This window comes from Dromiciops gliroides, chromosome 3, assembly GCF_019393635.1.
Source record: "Dromiciops gliroides isolate mDroGli1 chromosome 3, mDroGli1.pri, whole genome shotgun sequence".
Classification (NCBI taxonomy): domain Eukaryota; kingdom Metazoa; phylum Chordata; class Mammalia; order Microbiotheria; family Microbiotheriidae; genus Dromiciops; species Dromiciops gliroides.
Genome location: NC_057863.1, coordinates 71427735 through 71449049, shown reverse-complemented (window position 1 = coordinate 71449049; position 21315 = coordinate 71427735). Strand labels below are relative to the sequence as shown.

At 43.3% G+C, this 21315-nt stretch overlaps 1 protein-coding gene across 1 annotated transcript in view; it reads left to right on the top strand.

The window, feature by feature from the left end:
• IGFBP2 (insulin like growth factor binding protein 2) overlaps nucleotides 1-13751 on the top strand; it is a 41239-nt gene extending 27488 nt beyond the window's left edge. Inside the window, exons 2-4 of the mRNA XM_043996655.1 lie at nucleotides 10975-11192; nucleotides 12654-12794; nucleotides 13207-13751. Of these exons, the coding sequence (XP_043852590.1) occupies nucleotides 10975-11192; nucleotides 12654-12794; nucleotides 13207-13368 (521 nt within the window). The 3' untranslated portion in view covers nucleotides 13369-13751. The remainder of the gene's footprint in view (nucleotides 1-10974; nucleotides 11193-12653; nucleotides 12795-13206) is intronic.
• Nucleotides 13752-21315: the final 7564 nt, after the last annotated feature.

Below are 21315 nucleotides of genomic sequence, written 5' to 3'. Positions count from 1 at the left end.
CAGGGTGGGGTCAGTTGAGGATGTGATATCTAGTGGTTGGGGTGATCATGAGGGTTGTTTTCTGCACAGATGCCATTTAAACTTACAGAGTATGTGTTCTGAGGCAACTGTCCCAAATTCACTTGAATAGAAGAGCATGGTTTTTTGTTTTTGTTTTTGTTGGGGTTTTTTTGCGGGGCAATTGGGGTTAAGTGACTTGCCCAGGGTCACACAGCTAGTAAGTGTTAAGTGTCTGAGGTCGGATTTGAACTCAGGTCCTCCTGACTCCAGGGCCGGTGCTCTATCCACTGCACCACCTAGCTGCCCCGAAGAGCATGGTTAATGCTTCACCCCTCAAGTTCTAGGGTTATTCCTGAGGGGTTTCAAGTATATCTGGCCTACTTGTGTGCTTCCCCCCATGACTCTTAGTTGATCATCAATAAGTTAGCAAGACTTAAGTGGCTTTTAGAAAGGGGTATTTATTAAGGGTATCTAGTAAGAATAGTTTGTATAAAACATTTTCCCCAAAGTCTGTGACAAACCCTCTCATTGGTACATATAGAGTCCAAGGGAAAGTGGGGTTCAAGCTTAGGGAACATATGTTGCAAAGGGGTAATTCACAGGTCCTGGAAGTCCTTTTAATAGGAGTCCTCAAGATGTTCCCCCTTAGATGTGGTCTAGATTTTTTCTGCTGGGCTCTTTACAGAGCTTTGGATTGGCATCATTCTCGGCTCCCAGTATAGACTCTGATGGCAAGTCCGCTGTTGAAGCCCATGAGATCCTTCTCTGTTCAAGGGGAGGAGGAAGGAGACCTAGTGTCAAGGCAAGGTACTTTTCTCTCCTAAACAGTTCCACCACAGGGGCTTTGCTGGAAAGCTCTCTCCTGACTTGCTACGATCTCTTGAATTTTTCTCAGGTCTGAACTAGCTTGGTATTTTAGAGACAACCCCTAGAGTGTGATTAAATGTCTTTAGCCACTCTGAACACTCTTCCTGTACAATGTCACTTCTAGTGGCTCATCAGAGACATTTACATTGATCAAGGCCTTTTCTCACTTAGCTGAAATGTCTTCAATCATTTCCAACTGGTTAAGATGCTGGGTATAGCATTTTATCACTTACCTTAGGTAGAGTGGAATAATTTGATTGATTTACTCAGTCACTCTCTAGAGTCTCCCCCACCCCTAGTTTTCATATTTGCTGTCCCCAGCAAATCTACTGGAGTATATTTGGAAAAAACCCATAGTTCTAAATTCTGGAGAGGTTCTTCATCATCTATTTCAAATGCCTTTTCCGGTACCTCAGGAAAAAAATTTAAGTGGCACAGTTCATAACCAAATCTGATAATTAACATTTTTTTATTCTTTCAAATACATAGTGGTATAATTTAACAAACTAATACTTATAAACAACATTATAGTAGGTTAACACCTATATTGGTGCTTGTAAAAAGGCCTTCCCCTAACTGATAAAATTAAGAAAAGAGAAAGGAAAAGAAACAAGCATCCCTTATTAGAGGAAAGCCTGGTCCCTTATAGCATTTCCTGAGGACAGGGGACTCCCCTCACATGGATTAGGGACCAGGGGTTGTCCAGGGGTTGCCCTTACCCTTCATTTGGGAAACTAAACAAATTTGGCTTGAAGCTTGTGTAGAAAAATTGGCTCAATGGCTCCAGGTGGGGCTAGGGTCCTCTCTCTTTCTTTTTTGCTCTGGTTTCAGTCAGCTGCCTAGTGCTTCAGCAAAGCTGCCACCTAAGGGGAACTGGGGTATTTTATCCCCTCCCTTTCCCATTAAAGGATTCCTTTTACTCTAGAACAGAGGTTGGGTTTAATCACAGATTCATTTAAAAAGAAAAGGAAAATCAAGTTTCCTAGTTCAAAAAGAAAAGTTTAATCCCTACAGATTTTCCCAGGATACGTTACACTCTAACTTCAGGGATCAATGACCTGGGGTCACCTGAAAGTCACCCCCTCATCCTTCAGGTGAGAAGCCAAACTGTCCTGGGTGAGAACTCTTACATGAATCAGTAAATGAATAAACCTATTAGGTTCCAGGCACTATGCTAAGTGCTGGGTTACAACGAAAGGCAAAAGACAGACAGTCCGGGTTCTCCAGGAGCTGGAGAAAACATGCAAACAAATATGTACCCGAAACAGCTACATAAAGGAAAAATTGGATATAATTAACAGAGAAAGGCACTAAAAATAAGAGTGTTTGGGAAAGGTGTCCCAGAGCAGGTGGGATGTTAGCTGAGACTTGAAGGAAGACAGGAGGCAGAGATAAGAATGGAGATCCTTCCTGGCAGGGGGGAGGACCTGGAGTTGGGAGAGTGAGTGTCTTGTTCGAGGAATAGCAAGGAGAGGCTAGTATTATTGGATCAAAGGACAGTGCGTGTGTGCATGTGTGAAGTCCACTTGTAAGGTGCAATAAAACTAGAAAGGTAGAATCAGGGGGTGGTAGGTTATAAAGGGCTTTGAATGCCAAAAAGACATGCAAAAGTTAGGAAAAGACTTGGTTTGATATTTAAGAGAGATAGCAGAAAACAGACTACTGTACAATTGCAAAAGAAAGAGAAAAAAATCCTGAAATCTAGGATATTGGAAAATTTTTGTTGTTCAGTTGTTTCAGTCATGCTCAACTCTTTGTTTTGTTTGTTTTTGTTTTTGGTGAGGCACTTGGGGTTAAGTGACTTGCCCAGGGTTACACACCTAGTAAGTGTCAAGTATCTAAGGCCGGATTTGAACTCAGGTCCTCCTGAATCCAGGGTTGGTGCTCTATCCACTGTGCCACCTAGCTGTGCCCCCCCCAGCTCTTTGTGACATCATTTGGGGTTTTCTTGGCAAGGATACTGGAGTGGGTTGTTCTTTCCTTCTACAGTTCATTTTTTTTTTTTTTTTTTTTTTTTTAGTGAGGCAATTGGGGTTAAGTGACTTGCCCAGGGTCACACAGCTAGTAAGTGTTAAGCGTCTGAGGCCGGATTTGAACTCAGGTACTCCTGACTCCAGGGCCGGTGCTCTATCCACTGCGCCACCTAGCCGCCCCTACAGTTCATTTTATAGATGAGGAACTGAGGCAATGAAGGTTAAGTGACTTGCCCAGGGTTATACAGGTAGTAAATGTCTGAGGCAGGATTTGAATTCAGGTCCTCCTTACTCTAGGGCTGATGCTCTATCCACTGTGCTACCTAGCTTGCCCATGGAAACGCTAGACCAGAAAAGTAGACCGTCTCTCTGAGGATAAAAGTAAATCTTTCATTCTCAGTCCCTGATGCTAACCTCTCATGTGCTCTCTTAAGTAACTTATAGTAGGCAAATCTGAAAACTTCCTGCAGTGTGTCAGAGATAACAGTGCCAAAGACAAAGAGGTGATATTGAAGTACATCAGGCATATAGGGCTGGGGCCCATGCCTTGGGGTGATTATGCTAACTCCCACTTGCACTGACAAATTGGGTTATTATCTCACCTCAGGGCTTTAGACTTGTATGAACTTATATATATTGACTGACAAAAATTCCATTACAGGCTAAACTAAATGGGAAGAAATGTCATCACCACCACCATCATCCCAACAACAGCTAACATTTATATAATGCCTACAATGTGCCAGGCACTTTCTAAACACTTTTTACATATATTATTTGATCCTTATAACAACCCTGGGAAGTAGGTGCTGTTATATCCCCATTTTAAAGATGAGGAAACTGAGGCAGAGAGTTTAGTGACTCGCCTGTTGTTGTTTGTTAGTTGTTTCAGTTGTGCCCAGCTCTTTGTGACCCTATTTGGGATTTTCTTGGCAAAGATACTAGAGTGGTTTGCTATTTCCTTTTCCAACTCATTTCACAAATGAGGAAACTGAGGCAAACAGGGTTAAGTGACTTGCTTAGGGTCACACAGCTAGTAAGGGTCTGAGACCACATTTGAATTCAGGTCTTCCTGACTCATTTAGGATCTGACTTATCTTATTCAACTTTCTGGAGGAAGGTGGATTTACTTGTACAGTGAGAAAACTGGGGCTGGGGTGGGGGGAAATAAATGGCAGAAGGTTTTAACTGTGCATCGTGTCTAAAAGGCAATGGATAAAAAAAAAGGGGGGGGCAGTTAGGTGGCGCAGTGGATAGAGCACCGGCCCTGGAGTCAGGAGTACCTGGGTTCAAATCCAGCCTCAGACACTTAACACTTACTAGCTGTGTGACCCTGGGCAAGTCACTTAACCCCAATTGCCTCACTTAAAAAAAAAAAGTCAATGGATCAACTGGGCAGTGCTTAGCACATTATAACACTCAGGTCACATATAGTAGGAACCTAGGCTGTGGTTATGCCACAGAGTGTTTTAGGGAGATAATGAGTTTGAGGCCATGTTCAGATCTCAGTTAATATTCTTTATTTCATTCCCAGAAGTTCCCAAAGTTACTTAGCTCAGTTCTTCCTCCTCCTTGCCTCCAGTGAGCTTTCCATCTCTGGTAACTGTCTGGGGTTTGATACGGGGACTTCCTTTTTCAAGCTCCCTCCTCACTGTCCCTTTATGGTTCATTATGATGCTTGGCTATGATGCTTAAAGATGAGCTGCCCTGATGTAGGAAGTTAGAGTTGAAAGGATTCTGAATCGAGTTTTGACTTGTTATTTTCATCTAGCAGAACCCTATAGGAAAGGAATAAGGGAGAAACCCAATCCTCACCTTCAGACTCATCCCATATCCTTAGGGATCTGCATTTTCCTGCTACACACCCTGCTCACAAGAGTAGAAAGAAGGAAGGAATACTTGGGTGTAGCAGCAATTGATACAATGGAAGAAGGTTAATAATGCCCTGTAAGGGGATTCTATGATATATGGCTTTCAGAATTACAGGATCACATATTTAGAACTTGGCATCACTTTAAAAACCTCATAAGCACCCAGATGGGGCAGCTAGGTGGTGAAGTGGATAGAGTGCTGGGCTTGGGGTCAGGAAGACCTGAATTCAGATGTCGTCTCAGATACTAGCTGTGTGACCCTAAGCAAGTCACTTAACCCTGTTTGCCTCAGTTTCCTCACTTGTAAAATGAGCTGGAAAAGGAAATAGCAAACCACCCCAAGTATCTTTGCCGAGAAAATCCCAAATAGGGTCACAAAGAGCTGGGCACAACTGAAACAACTAACAAATAACAACAGGCACTGTGCTAAGCAGTAGGCCATACAAAGAAAGGGAAAAGACAGCCCCTGACCTCAAGGTATTCCTTCCCCTATTTATTATTTATTTTTTCTTTCTAGTCTGTGGTGCAATGGGAAACTAGAAAACCAAGCATTTTAGAACTATTTAAAAACTGGGTATATTAGAACCCCATATCAATATTCTGAGGGGATCTTGAAGGAATAAAGTATGGGAGCTTCAGGGAAGGAACTTTGGGATATCTGTTTTGACTGAATTTTCAGCTCAGTTCTTGGTTCTTGGAGGTCTTCTAAGTAGGTGAGGCTGCTATAAAAACTACATTAAATAATGAATGGAAAAGTGCTTAAATGCAAGATATTAGTATTCCTATTATTATTTACTATTATTAAATGAGCCACTTATACCTGGGCTCCATCATATGTCAGCGGGGCAGCTAGGTGGCATAGTGGATAGAGCACTGGCCCTGGAGTCAAAAGGACCTGAGTTCGAATCTCACCTCAGACACTTAATAGCTGTGTGACCCTGGAAAAGTTACTTAACCCCAAGTGCCTTAAATATCCAGGGCCATCTCCAGTCATCCTGATGTATATCTTGCCACTGGACCCAGATGTCTCTGGAGGAGAGAGTGAGGTTGGTGACATTGCACAGTCCTCCCTCGCTTATATTCAATTCACTGCAGGTCATAACATCACCCCGATGTCATGGTCCTCTTTGAGAACGAAGAACAAACAACAAAAACAACCATATGTCAGCAATGATGGAGAACCTGCTGAGGTCATTCTATATACCAAGGCCAATGTCAGTAATGACATATTTCATGCCAAATTGGTTTATAAATAGAAAAGTAGATCTGTCAAACAGAGCAGGGAAGGAAGAAATGGAAACCATCAAACTCAGTAATGGTGCTTAGCAAACATAAGAATATAAGTTCTTAGAGAATCCTCTATTTGATAAGAATTGCCAAGGAAAGTGGAAAGGATGATTGTTAAGTTCATGAGAAAACAACTTAAATTAAAATAAAAAAGAAGACTGGAAAGCAGGTTGGCAGCAATGGGGTTTATACTGAGAACCTATATGGCAAGGTCAAAGTGGATAGATGAACTGAATGTAAAGGTCACACTATTAAAAAAAAATAGAAGAGAATCAGATCAGAGAATTTTTATGACTATGTCCAGTATGAGAATTATTAACCAAACATAGGATGAGAAGTGATCACAACAGTGCATGGAATGGAAAAGCTTTAGCATAAACAAAATCGATGAAATTAGGAGGAGAAGAGAAACTGTCCATTTAGGGCAGGAAGAGAGAGGGTAGATGGGGAAACAAGGGGATGGGATCTCTGCATTAAATATCCCTGAATGAATATGTGGTCAAGGGATTTGTTTGTTTTTTGTTTTTGTTTTTGGTGGGGCAATGAGGGTTAAGTGACTTACCCAGGGTCACACAGCTAGTAAGTGTCAAGTGTCTGAGGCCGGATTTGAACTCAGGTCCTCCTGAATCCAGGATCTTTGCTTTATCTACTGTGCCACCTATCTGCCCCGGTCAAAGGATTTGAACAAATAGTTCTCAGAAGAATTACAAATCATCTAAGCCTTGGGCTCCAGATCATTAATAATGAGAACTGCAAATCGAAACAACTCTGACATTTTGAAATTGTTCTAGCCAGTAAATTGGCAAAGATGACAATAGATGGACATGGTCAATGTTGGAGGGACTTTGGAAAGACAGGCACATGAGTATACTTTTGGTGGAACTAGAAGATTGGTTCAGCTGTTCTGGAAAACAGTTTGGAATTATACTAAGAAAAGTTTCCAAATTGTCGATATTCATTGACCCAGATATATCACTATGAAGCATATAGCCCAAGGAGTTCAAAATATTTATAGTGGGACTTTTTGTGGCAGGAAGAAACTGGTAATGGAGGGATGACTAAATAAATCATGGCACATGAATGGGAAGGGTAGGTAGGGGAGGGGATGTCCTGAAATGAAGATGATATTAAAATAGAAGCTATCAATCCAAACTATAAAAAAATTAATACTTATTGAGTACTTGACAATTCATGAAATACCTTTTATCATATAATTGGGCTATAGGAAGGTAGCACTTGGGTAATCCCCATTTTATAGATGAGGAAACTGAGGCTAGCCTTGTTATAGAGCTAAGAAGTGACTGATCTGGATAACTCCAATTTAGGTGTTTTGACTCTAGTGGTTTTTTTTCTCTTTCTCATATACCACATTGTATCCTAGGGACCTTTTCTTTGAAAAGAAGAAGAGCTAAAAACTAGAAATTTTTCAGATGCACAGTGGGGACAATAAGTAGGAAAGAAGGTGTTTGAGGAGGCAAGAAAATGCTAAAGAGGAGATGTGCTTGGAAGGGCAAAAGAGTCTCCAAGAAAAGTGAATCCTTTTCCAAACTTGGCTTCTTGTTGGGACCTGTCAGGAGTGCAGCTCTGGGTGAAAAGTCCTGACTTGCTCCCGTGCTACCCCTGGTCCTGTTTGGACTAGGGGAGGGGGCTGGGCTAAGCTCTTTTTTTCCTCACACTTTGCATGGAGGCCTATTGGGCCATGCTCAGGCATGTTGTCCCCAAGTTGCTTCTGGCACATATTTTGCTGTCAAATCTTGCTCTGCCTCCCTATAGAGTGCCCTAGGAGTTCAGAGCCAGAGTGAGCACGAAGAGGGAAGAAGAGGGATGCAGGGGTCTGGTCCTTTCATTGCTCTCCCAGAAACAAAGACAGAGGCAGGGAAGGGTTTCTGTCCTCACTGAAAGGCTGAGGTTGAAGAAAAGTCGGCCCTATGGCCCTATAAGAGGAATAATGAATGGGAATGAATGTACAAAGAATCCTGATGGAAACTTTGAGGGACTGATCTCTAAGATGTTTTTATACGTAAGGGTATATTATGAAAGTAATTGTATTCAATAATCAACAGTTGCAAAATAAGTTTCATTGATAATTGGTATTCAATATTATTTATAATACGTCATTTTAAATAATATAACAGTGAGGGATGTAATGGAGTAATGTTCTTTCTATGAAGCCTAATTTCTCTCTATCCCTCCATTTTTTCCTACCCTTTCCTTATTCTTGTCCTTTGCTCTACATTCCCAAAATCCCGACCCAGAAAGATACTATTTCATGAATTTACTCCGCTGTTAGTCAATCAATGAATTAATATGGAATCATGAGATACAAAAGGTTATTTTGTTCAAGCCGCTCATTATTTTGCAAGTGAGAAAATTGAGCAAGGTCATATAGCTGATGGGTCAGGACCAGAACCCGGATCTCCAGATTCCCAGTTCTATTTCTACTGTGCTGTATTGCCTCAGTTCTAGTGTATTTTCCTCTCTCCCCTCTCCTGCTGCTCCTTATGGCCTTACCCTTCACTGTAACTCTGGAGGATAGGCAGGCACAGCCCAGGCCCTATCTACACGGGGAGGGGATGAATTTGCCCTCAACAATCACATGGCCAGTGAGGTATGGGGCTGGGACTCTAGAGCCCAGGTGTGCTCGGAACAATCAGCCGCACAAAGTTATTTCCTTTGCTCAATGTTGAACACTGCTCTGGGGAGTCTGTTCTGTTCTGTGACTCTCGTGGCAGAGTCTTGTAGTTCTCCTTCAGCCTTGAGATGTTTCCCTACATGATTCTTGATGGGTTGGTAGGTGATATTCAAGAATGAGAAAAAAATGAAACGAAAGAAAACACTGCAATGCTGTCCTCTGTCAGAATGCATCCTTGGGCTCATTCAGGCTCAGTGGTCTGGGGGATAGATAAACCCAGTTATCAACCCCCTTTCCCTTTTGCTGGACTTCAGTGGGTATTTAGGCATGACCAGAGAGAGCAATGAATGTGACAGAAAGATTGGGAGGTAGGCTAGCTATATGAGGGGAAGAAAAAGAAACTCAGTTCCACCCCTCATTTTCGGGGGTGATGATATCATCAGTGTGGGTAATGCCCAGTGTGGGAACATCCTCCACAGAGGAAGCAAACCCTCCATAATTTAGGGTCTTAGAGGGTGGCCTCGGATACAGATCAATTAATTGATTTGTTCCAGGTAATTTACGTAGCTAGCATTTTCACAGGCCATTCTTGAACCCAGGTCTTCCGACTGCAAGGCTAATTCTAGGTGTCAAACATGGGCTGCATCCAGGCCAGCAACACGCCCAAGTTTTGCCTGAACCAGATGAAAATAGAATTGGGAAATATCAAACAAAGTAAATAAAAATACAGCAGAACATAGATAATGTTCATGTGTGGTTTTCTGAGTCAATATTTGTCCGCAGGGATCCCTATGTATAATTTAGTGGGCCCCATATCTATTTGAGCTTGACTTCATTCTATTACACCATGCTACCTTTTGGGATTCTTTAGACTGAAGAAAAAAGTGATTAGGGGAGTTTTTAGAATCCACATCTCTGGGTAGCTGTTACACACAAAGACTAAACAGGTCCTTATGATGAAAAAAGAGGCAATGTCATCTAGTGGTTAGATGCTTGGATTCAGGAACATTTTAGATGCATGACTGTGGGCAAGTTGATCAAACCTTCTGAACTTCCCTACATCATCCCTAAAATTGGGGATTCGAAACACTGCAGTACCCTCCTGACATGGTTGTTAGGAAGTTCTAATGAGGTCATGCATTTCAAGTGAAGTCTATAAAAGGAAATTGCTTTGTGTTGTCTCCTCCTTTGTCATAAAAACTTACTTATTTTTGGATTAGTCAGTGGCACCTCAAAGAGTATGGAGAGTACTCCATCCATGTACTGACTGAATTGGAACAGGAGGTGTTTCAATTGGACATAAGAAGCAACCTTGCTGATCTCAGTGGTTAGGAGACATCACAAAGAGGGAGAGACTTAGTGAGAAAAATTGTACAGTAACTTTTCAGGGAGTTCCCTAAGAAGAGGGGAAGCCACAGCAACATCTCTCAGGATCAGAGGTAGGGTCCTCCGTCCTTCCCTCAGGGTGGCGGAGAAAAGGACTTCGGAGGGCTTTGCCAACTCTGGCTGTTCCCTTTTGTTTTCTCCCTTCTCTGCTCCCCCCAGAACCCCCAGGAGACTTCCACCAGTGAAAACAAGTCATTCTGGTCCTTGCTTCTCTCCCCACTAGAAACCTTTCATTTTGGAGTCTTTGTCCTCTTCACCCCCATTCTTTGTATTCTAAATAATTGTGTTCTGAAATTCAGAAAAGACCACCATGGCTTCTGGTGAGGCAGTGAGCTCCACCTGTTTCCACAGCTCTCAGCTGTAGCCTTCTCCTCTCCCTCTTGTTACACTCCTTAACTAGAAGAACCACCACGATTCTCTTGTTTGGCACGCTATTGAGCGCTTTGTAGAAGGGGGCCTAGGAATGGATCATCTTTAATTTTCAGGACAGATATAGACTGGGTTTAAAAAATTAGATTATGGGAAGAGGAGTGCATCTAAATGAGACATGAGGCAGAACTTCAATATTTGATTTTGACATTTGGAAAACCCTGGAATGGCTTTCTCCAAAGAGCTTTGAGAATAGGGTAACAACTATCTCCCTTTCCCCCCAGTCTGCCTAGACCAGGGGTTCTTAACCTTTTTTTCATGTCATGTATCTTTTTTTTTTGGCTATCTGGAGATGCCTTTGCAGAATACTATTTTTAAATGCATAAAATAAAATATAGAGAATTAAAAGGGAAACCAATTATATTGAAATACAGTTACCAAAATATTAAATGAAAATAACTTCATAGACTCCATGTGAAGGCCTACAATGAATTCTGGAAGTTAAAGAGGATGGGCATGGTGACCTGTACAATTTTTAAAGAACCACATACTATGAACTTTCAGAGTCAAAATTTTCTCTTTCCTTTAGATACCATTGATGATTCGGATGGTGGACTGGCAGAGAACCATGTGGATGGGACAGTGAGCGTCTTGGGTGGTGGGGGCCGGAAGCCCCACAAGTCTGGCATGAAGGAGTTAGCAGTGATCCGGGAGAAGGTCATCGGGCAGCACCGACAGCTGGGCAAAGTCAACATGCATCATCATATCCATGAAGACACAAAAAAACTGCGCCCACCTCCTACCAGGGTCAGAGGAGAGGGAGAGAGGGATGGGTGGGAAAGGGGAATCTCATGCTGATAAGAATCTGTATACATGGAAGGCACTCAATTTTTCTGCATTAAATGTCCGGGAGAGGACATAACAGAATTGTGGAAATGGTGTTGTACTAAGAAGCCTGAGATATGGATTCTAAGCCCTCTCTTTGTCATTTAGTAGCAGTATGACCTTGGGCAAATCACTATCTGAATCTTAGTTATCTTTTCTGCATTATTGGGAGGACAATGGACCGATCAGGTGTCTGCCCTTTTTGAACTATGGGGAGGATGATGGACCAATCAGGCGTCCGCTTTTTCTACACAGTTGGGATGATGATGGAGGGGTTAGATGTCCATTGTGTGTAATGGAAAGGAGTCAGAATCTGGCTTCAGACCCTGGATCAGCTGCTTTCCTACTCATGTCATCTTGTCTTCGCCTCTCTGTTTTTCTGGGGGGGTTTTCCACATGTAAATCGAAAGGGTTGGACTAGAAGACCTCTGAAGTTCTTTCTGGCTCAAAATCTATGCTCCTTCCCATTTCTTATTAGACTTTAAGATTAGGGGCAGCGAGGTGGCGCAGTAGATAGAGCACCGGCCCTGGATTCAGGAGGACCTGAGTTCAAATCCGACCTCAGACACTTAGCACTTACTAGCTGTGTGACCCTGGGCAAGTCGCTTAACCCCCATTGCCTCACTTAAAAAAAAATGTTAGACTTTAAGATTAGACCAGAGAAAGGTAAATATAGAACACACATATATATATTTTTAAAAAATGTGTGTATATTCATACTTAAATACTTGCACACATATAATCAGATCTGAACCTCATTTAGGGGCCTCTCCTTAACCTTGATGCTATCAGTCTGGGAATGTAGCAGAAACTTTTGGGGTAAAGGAGAATAAAACCTGGGATGCCCTGGTGATGATGATGACAATTAAAAACAACACACATTGATATTGTACTTAAAAGCTTGGAAAGAGCCTTACATACGTTATCTCATTTGATCCTTATGACATTCCTGTGTGGATGCTATTGCTATACCCAGATGAGGAACCTGAGGCTTAGAGTAAGTGATCTGCCCAGGGTCACACAACTAGCACATGCCCGAGGTAGGGTTCAAACCACTCAGTTCTGCTTTGCTGTTCCACACAGTAGATGTAGATGTGCTCGAGTTAGCCATTCGAATTATGCAGTTGCAGTTCCTTCCTGCAAATGGTTTTTCCAAGCCTCTGCACCCTCTCCAACCTTGGTCCTTTTCTCGTCCATTGAAGCCTTTCCCCAGAGCTGTGGCTGAGCCAGGGAGGGGGAAGAGAACTCAAGCTTGCCCTCTTGTCTGCTGTGTGGGAGTTGGCTCCCCTCCTTGTCGGTCAGCAGACAACTTCTCCACCCCCAGCCTTCTTTTTCTCTGTCCCTTCTCTGAACTTCCTCTCTCTCCTTCTTGGCCCTGCATAGACCCCCTGCCAGCAGGAGCTGGATCAGGTCCTGGAGCGGATTTCTACCATGCGCCTCCCAGATGAGCGTGGTCCCTTGGAGCATCTCTACTCTCTGCACATCCCCAACTGTGACAAGCAAGGCCTCTACAACCTCAAACAGGCAAGTGGGCACCTGGACCCAGGGTATTGGGGAGGGATAGGAAAGTAGGGATGGTTTTGAGGGTACCGTCCTTGACCCTTAGGGGCTGGCATTTCCCATCTAACTGGACACTTTCAAGGCCAAAAAGCTAGGTGGGAAGATATAGATCTGTAAATGTGGTAATCCTTACTTGTCCTAGCTGGTCTTCCTCCTACCTCCCAATCGCACGCCAAGGTTAGATCTGCTCATGTTGTTCCTTGTCAACAGCGTTCAGCTGAAATGACTTGACAGATCTGGGGGGAGGTCTAACGTATTGACAGCTGGGCTGAGCCTCAGAGGGCGGGTGATCTAAGAGTTGTCTGAAATCTTAATGGATAATGCAAAAAATGATGAGCTCCTCTCTTCCCCACCCCCTCCTCTTTTCTCTCCCCAGTGCAAGATGTCTCTGAACGGTCAGCGTGGGGAGTGCTGGTGTGTGAATCCCCACACTGGCAAACTGATCCAGGGGGCTCCCACTATCCGAGGAGATCCCGAGTGTCATCTGTTCTACACGGAGCAGGAGGCTCGGGGGGCACACGCTCAGCGAATGCAGTAGTCTGGAGCCCACTAGTACCCTGAGGCCACCTCCTCCTCCACCTTCCTCCCCAAACATCAGCAGAGAGAGAGAGGAGAGTGGCTGGGAGGGGCGGAGGGCTGGTGGTGGTGATGGTGGCGCTGGTGGTTTTTCCACAAGTTTTGACACGTGTATTTATATTTGGAAAGAGACCAGAACCTTGCTTGGCATATACCCTACTTTCCCCCTTTCCTGCATGAAATGCCTGCTCCTTGTCCCCCTTTCTCTTCCCTTGTTGGGGAGGGAAAGAGGTGGCTGGGGGTGTGGAAGCCAGTGAAGGTCTGGGAAGGGGAGGAGAAGTTTTTATTTTTGAACCCCTGTGTCTCTTTCACCTAAGATTAAAGGAAGGAATAAAAAAACAAAAACCTGTGTCGTAAACATTTCTGGGACTGGGAGAACAAAGCCTGTCTCGACATGGTGAGGTGGGACCGATCTTTGAGTAAGAGGATTGTGGTAGGAACTTCTCTGAAGTTGTACAAGCGCTCCAGGAGGCCACTGGAGATCCAAGCGAAATCAAACTGTATCAGTCCCAAGAAACTTGTTTCTTTCCCTTTTATGTAGATCATGGAATACTGACCTCTAGCCCCCTTTTGCCCATGACCTGTGAGAAGGTGGCTTATCTGTTGTAAATGAACTTCACATCATTCTCAGTTTCTTCCTGCTCTGCCAAAAAGAGAAGGGAGAGTTCAAGGACTCAAAAAAACCCCCAAAACAACAACAACAACAAAACAACAAAACAAGACCTTGTCTGTGAAAGGAAAATAGGGAATTAGGAGGTAGTTGAGGCACATGGGAAATGGGAATCCTCAAACATCTAAGTTAGAAATATGCCTTGGTTTGAAATCAAAACCAAACCAAACAAAAAACTATTCCCCTCTTACCGAGAAGTCCAGGGATTGGGAATCTGGGGTGTGGGTGGTCCAGAGGGAGTGTACGTCTAAGGGAGCCTGTCCTATGAGCTGAAGAGATGGGACGGGAGAATTGAATGCACTGGTTTTCAGTAAGAAAGGGAGTGACACCCACATGGGCTACTAACTGTGCCCTCTCTGTGGTCACTAGGAGGCAGCTAGGTGGCTTAGCCAGCCCTACTGTCAAAGACAAATCAGCCTGCATGCCCTGGGATCAGAGGGGTGCTGGTGGAAGGACTACCTAGAGACCCCCTAACATAACTTGATCATTTTACACAGAAGGAAACTGGGCCAGAGAGAGGAAAGAACCTGCTTAGAACTGCGTAGGTAGTAGGTAGCAGCACCAAGATTTGAGCCCTGGATACCTCTTGACTATAAATCCAGGACTGGTCTATACTAACCTATGTTTTCCTTCTTTGAAGCCCCGTTGGGGGTTGGTGGTCTGTTCCTTCCTTGTTCCTCCCTCCCTTGCTCTGTCTCCCACCTCACCAAATCCAAGTTAGTAACTTCTCCTTAAATTGTAGACATTTTACAGATAAGGAAACTGAGGCTCAGAAGGGAATTGATATTTTCACAGGATAACAATAATAACAACCTTTAATTCATTAAGACTCCACTAATATTTTGGGACACCCTGTAACCTTTGGGATACCTGCTAACCTTTTGAGGTTAGCAGAACACTTTATAACATTTTTATTTCATTTTATCCTCATCACTCTGGGAGGTGGGTGCTATTATTATCCCCATTTTACAGATAAGGAAATTGAGGCAGACAGACTGAAATGACTTGGCTAGAGTATCTGAGGCTGAATTTGAATTCTTATCATCTGGACTAAAGGTCCAACACTGTCACCTAGCTGCCTCCCAGTGGCTGTGGGAGAGAGCACGTTGTTAAGGACCCATCTGGGTTTCAATCTCTTTCTGAAAATTGACTCATTTAGGCCCATCTCATCACCTCACTGGGTAGGCTATTTAGCTATGAATAAAAAGGCCACCTCTTCCCAATATCACCAATCCCCTTTGCAGGGTGTGTCCAATGAGTCGAAGGTTGAGTGGAGGATGGATGGAGATGGATGAGTTGGAGGTTGAGTGTGCAATGATAGACTTAAGTGTATGTAGTTAGGTTTAAAGGGATACCATTGCATCCATTGTAGATCTTGAAATTGGAGGGGCTTCAGATAGTGAGAAGACTGGGTCAGAACCCAAAGCCCATACAGGAAAATCCTTCAAAATAATTTAAACAAAACTACGTCTAGGCCTCCTTAATACTCAAAATAGGACCGTGCTGCCATCTTGTGTCAGGATCAGAAACATCAGCTGCAAGTCTCCAGAATTCCTGTGTAAAGATTGATGATCTAAGAACTTTTGGCTTCCATTTTTGACCCACTTCCTCTTCTTTCTAAAATAGGGACAGGATCAAAAAAAAAAAATAAGGGGACATTCAGATCTATCTATATTTGTCTGGAGGAGGTTTTTAGATCTCCTATGCTTACCTTGACCTGGTTAGGATCCTGAGATGTAGTAGAGAATGGCCTAAGTCAATGGTTCCCAACCATTTGAGGGCTCAATATCTGGTAGTGTATTTTTTTCCACTGCTGGATACCAATAGTATACTTATATTTATACTTATTATGATGATGACTATGGTGGTGGTGGTGGTGGTGGTGTGTGTGTGTGTGTGTGTGTGTGTGTGTGTGTGTATGTGTGTAGTGGAGGTCTGAAATAATGGTAGGAATAAAAAGGTTCCTCACACCCCAAAATGCTGATGACTCCAAACCTAGAAGACATAGGGCAGTACAGTGTGATGAGAAGAACATAGATTTGGAATGAGAAGACCTAGGTTCCATTTCCCCCTCTACCATCTACTCCCCTCTTGAGCAACATAAACTCTATGGGTCTCTGTTCCCTCAATTCCAAAAGGAGGCTGTTGGACCAGAAGAGCTTTAGGGCCCTTTCTAGCTCTGAATTCTTTGTTTTATGATGGAGACATGGAATTATTGACTCTTTTCTGGCAGAATCTCAGAGTTGGAAAGGACATCAACAGCCATCTGACTTGTTCGTCCCTTGTTTTCAGAGGACCAATGACTTCACAAGGTGATGTCTGGATTCATTCAAGAATTGGATTTATGTGAGGCAGAGTTGCGCAGTCATCAACCTCTCTCTCTCTCTCTCTCTCTCTCTCTCTCTCTCTCTCTCTCTCTCTCTCTTTCTCTCTCTCTCTCTTTCATGGGGCAATGAGGGTTAACTGACTTGCCCAGGGTCACACAGCTAGTAAGTGTCAAGTGTCTGAGGCCGGATTTGAACTCAGGTCCTCCTGAATCCAGGGTCAGTGCTCTATCCACTGTGCCACCTAGCTGCCCCCCCTCACTCTCTCTTAAGACCAGGGGCAAGACAAAAGTCAGGATGACTGGCATTAGCCTGGGATGCAATGAATGACCTTGGTACCTTTGACCAAGCTCCAAGCACTCCACAGCACCAGCTTCAGTTCATGGCCGTTGAAAGAAACAGTTCTCATCTGTCCATTCCACTTCTTGGGATAGACACCCCACCTAACTCACCAATGACAACCTGGTTTAGCCCATATACCAAGATGGGCTGTTGCACATGCTACAAATTCTTGGAGCCACAAGTGAGAATTGAGCGCCAGGTAGATACCAAAGGTGGATGAGCAGCCCTGAAAAGAACTCAGCAGTATCTCACACCAAAAGTGCTGGTCCTCCCTGAATACTCCATATACCCCATCTAGTCCAACTTATACTTCCTAAATAATTTCTTCTATGATATACCCAACACGTGGTCATTCAACATTCGTTTGAAGATGGCCACCTATTGCTACATCCTGCAGAAACACATTCTACCTTTGGGTAGCTTTACTTGTTAGAAGTTTTTTTGTGTGCATTTAAGTCTTTTCTAGGCTAATTATCTCCAATTCTTTCACCCAATCCTTATGTTACGATGTTGGTTACACTCCCTCTAGCTTATGAATTTTCTTCCTGTAGCATCTCAAACTGAAAATAAGATTTAAACTGTGTTCTGGTCAGGGTACAATACATTTTCTGGGAAGCTATGCCTCAGTTTACATTGTATTAAGTTAGGTTTTTTTTCCTGCTGCAGTTATATCATATTGTTCATCCATATTAAGCTTACAGTCCACCAAAACCCTCAGATCTGTGTGTGTGTGTGTGTGTGTGTGTGTGTGTGTGTGTGAGAGGCAAATGGGGTTAAGTGACTTGCCCAGGGTCACACAGCTAGTAAGTGTCAAGTGTCTGAGGCTGGATTTAAACTCAGGTCCTCTTGACTCCAGGGCCAGTGCTCTGTCCACTGCTCCACCTAGCTGCCCCTCAGATCTTTTTTCCGATGAATTGCCACCCAATCATCCCTCCACCATCTTGTACTTGTGAAATGGATTAGATTCAGCCCAATGCCTGAGCTCATTAAGATTGTTTTGGATCCTGACTTTGTCACCCAGTGTGTTAGCTCTCCCTCCCCAATTTGTGTCACCTGAAAATTTGATGACTGCATTATCCATGCCTTTTATCCAAGTTATTGATAAAAGCGTTAAGCAGTTTAGGGCTAAGAACGGATCGCTGAGGCACTCTACTTCCCTCCGTTGAAGACTTTCCAAGGTGACATTTTTTCCATCCTCTGGCTTCCTGATAGACAGCCCCAAGCCCTCTTCCAGTAGATGGGTAGGGTTTGTGGTTATATTCAATGCAGCTGAAACAGCTCTGTGAAAACAGGGTTGTTCTGCATGGTGTGCATAGGGGTTCGATGAGAAACTTTGGATGCTTGGCTCTATTATCCCCTTGAAAAATTAAATAGATAATTACCAAAATCCTTCTTATGTGCTTTAAAATAAGAGCAGCTAGCGGATGCAGTGGATAGAGCACTGGCCCTGGAGTCAGGAGGACCTGAGTTCAAATTCAACTTCATATACTTAATAGCTATGTGACCCTGGACAAGTCATTTAATCCTGACTGCCTCCCTCCCAAAATAATAAAAAGATAAAAACGTTCATGTTTCAAGTTATGAATAAAACAGGTTTCCTCTCCCTAATTTTCCATCAAATTTTTTTTGACCCCCCCATTTATCCCAAATGGCATTTGCATGCCTCGATACCTCTTGAACCAGCCTTAATGAGTCTCATCAATATAATTTTACCCCCCCACCCCCACCCCAAGTAGCCTGTGGTCAGCCAGGGAAAACTGGGAAGAGTGAAAGCAGTTAGATTTGAATTAAACCAAAGTTCAATTCCTGGATCTCACTAAATATCTCTGCGTGTGAATAAATTACATCTCCAAGGTGACTGGGGATTGCCTGAGCATTATAGTGATCCCAGAGCCAGGAGACCTTGGCTTCAATCCTGCCTCTGTCATTTTCTACTTTGGTCACCATGGGCAACTCATTCTCTGGGCCTCAGTTTCTTCACATGTAAAATTACACAAGATGGCTCCTTAGCCTCCTTACATCTCTAAATCTAGGACCCTATAATTTTTCTCTCAATTTCATCATCTAAAAATGAAGGAAGTTGTCTTTAGCAGTAGTGATCTCGGGGACAGCTAGGTGGCGTAGTGGATAAAGCATTGGCCCTGGATTCAGGAGGACCTGAGTTCAAATTTGGAATCAGACACTTGACACTAGCTGTGTGACCCTCGGCAAGTCACTTAATCCCCAATGGCCTGCAAGATAGATAGATAGATAGATAAAATAAAAAAAAATAGTAGTGATCTCCCTGTCACCCTGAAAGATTTAAGTAGTATCAAGAATGGTGTAAAAAAAAGGCTTCTGGGAACGTGAACAGGAGGTGGAACTAGATCACCCCTTTTGATTCAGACAGGGTGTAATTCTATGATCCAGTGGTCTCCATGCCCTATTCACCTTAATAACTAGATGATTCTATTAAGCAAGAATTCTCCTATAGTCACTGTCCCATCTGCTTCAACATTCTGAGAATGGGAGCCTTGTGAAGGGATTAACAGATCATAGCTTAGAGTAGGAGTATATTCTCTGTGTTTCTCCATAGAGATGGATTGGACAAAAGTTTCCCATTTCTGGGCCTTGCTTTCCTCAAGGGTTTGAGACATCCTTGATGGGATTGATGACAGTACACACAGGGACAGACTGGAGGAAGTCATCACATTGAATATGTCAGGTTCTGGGTTCCATAAAGGAAGCAATTGGGAGTAGGTCGAGGAGACGCGAGTCATGTGGCTTCTGAAGAAAAAAGTTTGGGCAATCTGAAAGAAATCTGGAAGATCCAGAGAATCCATAAATTTGTTGTTCAGTCATTTCAGTTGTGTCTGACTTTCCATGACCTCATTTGGGGTTTTCTTGGCAGAGATACTAGAGTGGTTTTCCATTTCCATCTCCAGCTCATTTTACAGATGAGGAAACTGAGGTAAGCAGGGTTAAATGTTCTGTCCAGGGTCAAACAGCTAGTTAGCATCTGCGGCCAGATTTGAACTCATCAAGATGAGTCTTCCTGATTCTAAGACCAATGCTCTATCCATTGTGCCATCTTTCCTATGAATGAATAATATTTGCTAAATCCCTGTAAGATAACCATGTATAAATTAAACTGTTATCCTTCCAGGTGGATGTGTAAATTTCCCAATTAACCAATAGAAGCTTTGGGATGGCTTAGATTCAGAGTCAGAAGACTGGGTTCAAATTCTGTTGCTATACAACCTTTACCAATCACTTAGCTTCTCTGGGTTTCATTTTCTTTAGATGTAAAATGGGAGGAGGGAGGTTAGAAAAAGCCCTGATCTGCCTGCTGTTGCTGCCATGAACACTTTCTCAGGATAGAAGGTCGTGAAGGTCTTCAAAGAGCCCCAAAATGGTAACTTGGTTTAATTTAAAAGTTATCATTACTTTTTTTTTTATTTTTTTGTGAGGCAATGAGGGTTAAGTGACTTGCCCAGGGTCACACACCTAGTAAGTGTCAAGTGTCTGAGGCTGGATTTTAACTCACGTTCTCCTGAATCCAGGGCCAGTGCTTTATTCACTGAGCCACCTAACTGCCCCTCTCATTACCTTTTTAGTTAGAGTTAAGGATATAATGGAAGTTCTAATCCCAGATCCGTCATTAATTTAGTTATATAACCTTGGGCAAATTGCTTCTTCTCTAAAATGAGATTGGCCTTAATCATCTCTAAGGTCTCTTCCTTTCAATCAATCAATCTATCAACAAGTATTCCTTTATTTCTGCGACTATCCTGCCCATTCAGACCCAATTCAGGAGGGGATAGGGGTAAATTACCCACCTCTGCCTAAGACTCACTGCATTTTTTGTTCTGGAAGCCAGAATCAGGGGCAAATAATCCAAGTTATAGAAAACAGCTATGAACTCAATAGAAAGCAAAAACTTCCTCTGAATCCATACCGTCCCCAAGTGTCAGGTAACACTGAATGCCCTCAAGCTGAGGTTGGATCCACAATTTTGAGAGATGTGTTGGGGATGCCTATTCCAGTACACACTGGATTAGGAGGTCTTCAAGGTCCCTTTCCTCTTTGAGTTCAGAGACAAGATGACCTCTGGGGTCTTTGCCAGTTTGGCTGTTCTATGATGATTCCAGGCATTAGAAATATGAATGGGTGGCTGTGGGACTGTGGGGTCTTCTTTTTCTTTTTTAAGTGAGGCAATTGGGGTTAAGTGACTTGCCCAGGGTCACACAGCTAGTAAGTGTTAAGTGTCTGAGGCCAGATTTGAACTCAGGTACTCCTGACTCCAGGGCCAGTGCTCCATCCACTGTGCCACCTAGCTGCCCCAGCTTCTTTTTCTTTTTTGAATGGTTTAGGTACAGATCTGCCTAGAGCTGAGGAGTTACATTAGGTTCCATTTGCAATTTTCCTTGCCTCCTTTGGGACACCAGGCATGAGAGTATCAGATGCACTGCCCAAGTTTGGGGTATAAGATACATTATTCTCATTTGATTTTGCATCCGCTCTTGGCTCAACCCTCACCCCTTCGTCTGCCCTGTCTTTCCTAGGTCCTTGGAGGAAGCTGACGCAGGCTAAC